Source organism: Acanthaster planci, linkage group LG12 (assembly GCF_054643075.1).
Source record: "Acanthaster planci isolate LZ-2023a linkage group LG12, COTS_SCS, whole genome shotgun sequence".
Classification (NCBI taxonomy): domain Eukaryota; kingdom Metazoa; phylum Echinodermata; class Asteroidea; order Valvatida; family Acanthasteridae; genus Acanthaster; species Acanthaster planci.
Window position 1 is genome coordinate 16,372,395 of NC_141788.1, and position 7,034 is coordinate 16,379,428.

The window sequence follows — 7,034 nt, forward strand, 5'->3', positions numbered from 1 at the left end:
ACAAGTTTTAGGTTTAGGCTTATTTAGTTAGTTACCCCGTTGACAGGACAGATGTATCCCCATACTCCAGTCTGGGTACTGGCATGATGGCCTTTTTTTCTCTCTACTACTATTGTATAATTTGCTTTGGTTTTAAATAGTTAATGTGTGTTTGGATATTTAAACTGGTTTTTTGTGTAATTGGTTTTAAATAAGTTTTTAGTGTAATGCGCCTTTGATCACTTTGGTGGAAAGGGCGCACTGTAAATTCTAAATTATTATTATGTACACAGGCAACTCCATCAATGAAAGGTGAATATGAACTTGACATAAAAAAAAAAAATCAGCAAGATAGCCAAGGTGTAGACTGTGTTCGACTTTGGCAAATTTGTAAAAGAAACAGTATCCACTGTGCCACAAACGCACACCCGTGTTTGCTTGGAGTTTCAATCATTTTCAGCGATTATTTTGCATCACAAATACAATCATACACTTAACACGGCAAAATGTGTGAATTAAAATTCTATTTTATGAAAACAAACTAATGGCACATAGGGAAACTGACAAGGTGCTTATACATGTAAATGATTTTCTAACTTAAAACACATTTCACAAAAGAAGCATACTGGTACATGTAAAATATTTCAAATCCCTGGGATGTAATTTTAATCCCCGAGATTTATTTTGTTTTTAATCATACATACATGTACATGTTGTTGGTACATGTACAGGGCAATATTATGCCGCTGTGCACTGTGTGCAGGTAGTTAATATTTATAGTATAGAAAATAAATAAAACAGAAAGCTGTCATTTTGGGTCGACCATTCAAACTGACACATCCATAAGGTGTGTGCACACATCTGCAGGAAGCATCAAGCATGCACCGTGTACATGTACATGTTTGCCCCCAAGCTGGTTAAAGGTGCTGGAAGCAGTAACTGTGGGGGGTAATTTTTAAGACTGGTGTTGGATGATTCAAGTTATCAATTGCATGAAAATTGTGAGGACCACGGTGGTGGTGGGAAGTTTGACTGTCAAACTAAAAATCTCGAACAAAATAAAAGTACATGTATGCGTTTCAACAAATGCCAATTTCGGACCCCCAAAACAGTGTCAACTTACATGTATATGTACATGATAGACAAGACACATGCACAGGCTGAATCACATGTTGAAACAATGTATGTACATGTAGCTGGTATATGCACATGTACCAGTATGGTAGGCCTACACATCCCGACCCATACTACAGTACATGTACATGTACAATGAAGTTGCTGAATATGATTTCAAATGATGAAATGTTCATTACCACAGATAGGCCAATAAAATGACACAATTTGCTGGTATCACGGACAGGCCAAACCACACCTCATTCCTACAGCAGCCTTATGAAGATCGATGAGCAGTCCCCGAGGTACCATAAACCTGATGACTAACACATTAAGTTACTGCCTCATCTAGCAGTGACCTGATACATGTGGGTGATGTGATTTTACACTCAGGCATATTATGCATTTCAGAAGCTTTCAATATATAAAAACAATTTCTTCAAATCTCTGCCACCTTGCACGGCTCATGTGGAACTGAAGCCTACATGTGCAGTACTACGGTAGCATTCCTATATCATAGAAACTGTCAATCCAAACCACCAAAACAAACAAAAAATGGAAATAATTTTTACATGTATAAACAATTTAATTACCATCTAGTGCAAGGAGATTCCATGACCACGGTGGCACCAAACTCCAAAGCACATTCTTGAACTTTATGCGCGCATACACTTCGGTTAGTCTGGGCAACTTGTCACCTATTGATTTCATTTTCGCTTTCCACTGTCTTCAACTGCACAAGTAAAGCGAATTTGAAACTCAACTCCCGAAAGAAGCAGATTAAGAAACAGCAATGTGATTTTAGTTCCACTGAAAGTAAACCAGGAATAACTTCAGAAACGAGTCTCAAATCGTGGGAAAGGTTAACATGTTCCTACTGAGCCCAACAAATGTGAATTAACCATGTCATTGGAATGATTTACCGGTACGTGTACATCATATACATTGTATAGGAAAAGGTGGGGATTCAAGGGCTACATGTATGCACACTGCCCAAGAATTAACCACTGTGAGCTATGAAGTATTATTTGGACAGGTTATGATGTAATTGTTCACAGAATTTGAGGTTTTTATGCTTATACTGTAGGGGAACAAATTTTGAAGGGCGAAAGTTTGAAAACAGAAAATCAGGGCAGTTAGAGCACTGATTGTATCAGGAGGTGTCCTTTAAACACATTCGTACAAATTTGTACAATGGTTAAGGTTTTTACAGTTTAAAGAGCTCACTTACTGGTAATATATATATATGAGAAACACCACCAAGTACACTGTATGTACAAGTGTAATGTATTCTTTGATAGCTTGTTCAATGACTCCACAGTTTACAGTCAACACATGTTCATGTACACACGTTTACCCAGGCTGTGCCAACCATGACCAACATGGCCAGTGCTGCCAGCTTGCAAACTGGCTTCCCACTTGTGACTTCTCCATGTATACTGTGTGCATTTATGCAGCACAATGAAAGCATTGAGCTAACATTTTGAAGCCTAATTAGGGTGAGAACTTGCATTATCGCAAGCTTCAAATGGCTGTCATGTATAATCTACCCCGAGCTGAAATGCGCCCCCAATCAGCGAAAGAAAGACAGGTGGTTAAAAGCGTGTTCTTGCACGCGTTCTGCATGTACGCAAAGACCACGCATGCCGGAATAAATTAGTTACGCATACTCAGCGTGCTCCGCTTCAAACGCGCATGTAGTTGCCCGCCTCATGGCAGTGAGTACCAAAAAAAAAACCATGCCCTCTTTTGTTCAGTACAGTACAGTACTGTACTGTACTTGATACAGTACAAGCTGGGGCCAGTAATGCAAGGAACATCTTTCTGCTTTGGTCACTGGTTGGACATTTTCTTGGCTTGCCTGTGGGACATCATTCTTCAGACAAGACCCGCACCCAAGGCTGGAGTTGGCTCAAAAAAAAAAAAAAGGAAAATATGATACTTTTTAGTCACATCCTAAACAAGTGAATTACATGCATTTTAAAATTCGTTGTTGAATGCAGCAAATCAAAAGGGGTACGATGTGTACATGTACAGTACTTCCTTCTTAAATGTGAAAAAAGAAAGCAGCAGCACCAAGAATCATTCTGATTACTGAGTGAAAATGACTTTTGTCAACCATGTGTCAACAGTCATCCACTGGATTGGATTCCTCTACATGTACCGGTACATACATATTACATGTAGTTCAGAAATTTGAAAAATAATCTCATTTAACCCGTTCTGTTTATGTACTGTACATGAAAATTTCGGCCATTTCAAGACAAAGTGCCCCTTTTAATACTTTTATTAACAGGCTGTACAAGGGGACCTGGTGCTGCCATCCCCATCCAAGAAAAAAATTGAGCTTTGCCAAGACCTGGAATGTGCCATGCAAAATATGGTTCACAATTGCTCAGTCTTTTCTCTTCAATTGGAGAGCCTTGTAAAGTGGGCAGTGTTGTGTATGAGTGCATCATTGAACCAATTCAGTATTTCAAGAGTGCCTTGCACGGGAGGGGGGGGTTACCAGTAGGTGAACAAATGTCGCACCGGTAGATCATTCAAGACATTACTACAATATTGAGGTTGGCTTTATCACTATCAGCATGGCTGTATGCAGACTCACAGGCACTGACTGGCAAACTTCAGATGCTTTTATACTCAAATGAACTGGCCCTCTTTACAATACAGAACTGGCTCATTCTCTACAAGTGCTTGTAACTTGAGAGGACATACATGTATATCACAAACTGAAAGCATTCATTGCCTCTTTGGTAGAATAAAGCTCACAGGCAGACAGTTCAGTACATGTGTATGAACCTGAATACAGATCTCAGTGACTGCACTTTCTTTCTCGTCTTCAGACCATTTAGCGAGGATTAGAGGTTCTAAGTAAAGTGACAGAAAGCAGCGACATACAACCATGGAGGAAGGAGGGATACAACCAAGCTGGTTTTCAGGGATACTTACACAAAATGGGACTCTACCTTTTTGATCAAAATCACCAAACAAAATCATAAAAGAGGCTCATTATTCGCTCTCAGGCATAATATACTCTGCGAAATTTGATGACTGCTATCCTGTAATGACTCATCAAAGTGAACCCTTGCTAAGAAATGAAAACACATCAAAACAAAATCAATTTTTACAATTGATTTCATTCATCTATTCACGTACTGCTCTTTTTCTTTTAGTAAATCCCACAGGACCGAACAGCATGCTCGTGGATTCTGACCATAACCAATACGGGCTATTCACAATTGTACACCTCCCAGAGTTTGCGACGCCTTGGCCAATCACAATGTGCGAAATCTGTCGACCTTTTTCAAATGCGCACTGGGTTGACAGATTTCGCACATTGTGATTGGCCAACAAATCGCAAACTCTTGGAGGCGCACTATTGTGAATCGCCCACATAAAGAATTAAACACAAGCCAATGTAAACTTCAACCACTTCTATGGTATCTTACCAATTGGAGACTTCTGCACAGCCTTCCAGCCTCATTCAGCAGAATCAATTAAGCGTGCCAGATATTCACCAACACCGAGGACAAACAGGCAGGTGAAAAAACTTTCCCCAATAAATTCACATCTGCACCTGCCTACTACAAAAATGGATCTGCTGGCACCAGTGTGCAAGTTGAATGGAACCCTCACCAGTTCCAGTGGAACAAAGGGATTACAGTTGTGGTCTAGGTGGGATGGAGGGTGGTACTCTCAGTCCTGGGATCATGTCTGCTCAAAGATTTCGCACTTTATGAGCTACATACATGTATGTACTATTTTGGGTCAACTCGTACCCTAGTCAACTCATACCCTCAACAAAAACACACAGGAATTGTGACCCAAATGAATTACGATTGTTTTCTTCCTTTTTTACCCCAAATGGATTACGAAATTTTTCTTCCCCTTTTTCCTGTTTTTCTCTCTTTTTGGCAATGCTAGATGCTAGGAACACTAAAATGTCTTATATCATTAAAATGGTAAAATTGGCAAGTACGGTCCAACAAACGAAAACTGGACAATTCATTTTATTTTATGAATGAGAAGGAAAAATTTTTTTTTTTGTAGTCAGACGGCATTTATGTCCTTCTTAAAACACGGTGGGGATTTTTCAACGAAATCCGACTGGTAAAAGGAACTTCATACCCTTTATGCATACATACGTTTGCATTCAATAAATGAGAGCAACAAAATCTCCACCTTTTTGCTGCTGAATGGGCCTGGTGAGTATGAGTTGACTCGGGTACGAGCCCACCTGGGTATGAGTTAACTCAGGTGCAAGTTGACCTGGGTATGAGTTAACTTGGGTGCATGTTTCGGGGTACAAGTTGACCAGGGTACGAGTTACACTGAGTACGAGTTGACCCATTTCGGTATAGCCTATGATTTTGAAAATGTATGTAGTGTGCTAGCCCCACTAGTGTGGCACGGACTCTCACTCCCGGAGCAATAGGATGGAGCGGCGGTGAGAGTCCGTGCCACACTAGTGGGGCTAGTAGTGTGCAGGCATGAGCAGCTAGTGAGGATGCAATATTCTTTCAAAACCGATTAAGATAAGAATTTTTTTGGAATATAATTTTGTCTGAATTCTTACCAGGGCTCCCCTCTACTGTGTCAAAATGGCAGTTTAACAGCAGACTGTGATCGTGGGCCCCTTCGCCTTGCCTAACCACTTCCTTCGCCGGACTCAGGCGGACCACGATGTTAGTTATTTTCTTGTAGTAGGGCGAAAAACCACCCCAAATGTCCATGGTGAACGACCCCTCCGGGTGGGATATATCGATCTCGACCTCATGGACCCCTGGAACGGCCATTTTCTTGACCTCTGTCAAAACCTTCATAAGGTACGCGACGCAGTGGATCTCGTTTGCTCTCGATCCACCTGGACGGGGTCCCAGACTGGTGATCTGGGCGATATGCGCCCGGGCGCGCTCCTCCACAAACTCCCCCGTGCCTCCGTGCTCGGCCACAGTCTTCGGAGCCGGGAGCCGGTGGTAACTCCAGGACGCCACAAGAAAAAGCAAACCCAGGTAGAGCAAAATGAAGCCAAAAATTCCCTCTGAGAGGTAGCGGGACGGCAACTTTTTGATTTTTGAACCGTTATGGAGGCCATTTTTGGCAGCATTTGGGGGATTTTCGATCCCAATACTACGCTGTCGAACTTCCCTTCCGACGCTATTCTCCATGGCTAGTGTGCACGTACAATGCCGTATGCGTGCCGTCACGTCATCGTGTCCCCGATCAGCTGATATTAGCACACAAAAGGTCACGTGGTTCTCTGCAGCTTATTGCACACACTTGTCAAGTAGGTACAAAATGCCCATATATTAAAAGCCCAATGCGGGTGCGCGTGCCGCGCCAAGGTACCATCACATTGGGCTCCCATCATCTGAACGAATCTTCCATCTGAACATTCCTGAGACCATCTCTGCTTCCTAGAGAGCAGCCGAATATGGTGCCATTTCGGCGCAAACATAATCGTGTCCTACCCACAGACATAAATAACCACGCATACCCATTTGCTCCTGGGTAGATATGTTCGGCTTCCTCAATGCGTAAGGTGACTTGCCCAAGATCACATGCTGCCACCAGCTGGATTCAAACCCCGACCTTATGATCAGAAGCCACAAACCATAACCAGTATATAAGCCATACCCCCCCTTTTTTGGGGGGGGGGGGGTCGTTTCTTTACAATCTACTCGTCCGTCCTCGCCCACTGATAACCGGCCGATGACAGTTTCGCGCCCCCAAGATCAAAAGCAAAGTGCTGTTCAGACAATGAAGTTTGAACTTTTGGCATCTCATTATCACTAATCTAAAATACACACAGATATACCATACATATACCAGTAATGTCTGACACCAAAGAAAATTCATTTTAATAGGACTTTGGACATCAGTGAACACAATGCTCACAAGCATCAGTTTGAATCTTTCGGTGGTAGTAATATACACGT

At 41.9% G+C, this 7,034-nt stretch overlaps 1 protein-coding gene across 1 annotated transcript in view; it reads right to left on the reverse strand.

The window, feature by feature from the left end:
* The window catches only part of LOC110978493 (endoplasmic reticulum metallopeptidase 1-like), a 46,172-nt gene extending 39,758 nt beyond the window's left edge, over positions 1-6,414 (reverse strand). Inside the window, exon 1 of the mRNA XM_022233538.2 lies at positions 5,672-6,414. Within this exon, the coding sequence (XP_022089230.2) occupies positions 5,672-6,263 (592 nt within the window). The 5' untranslated portion in view covers positions 6,264-6,414. The remainder of the gene's footprint in view (positions 1-5,671) is intronic.
* Positions 6,415-7,034: the final 620 nt, after the last annotated feature.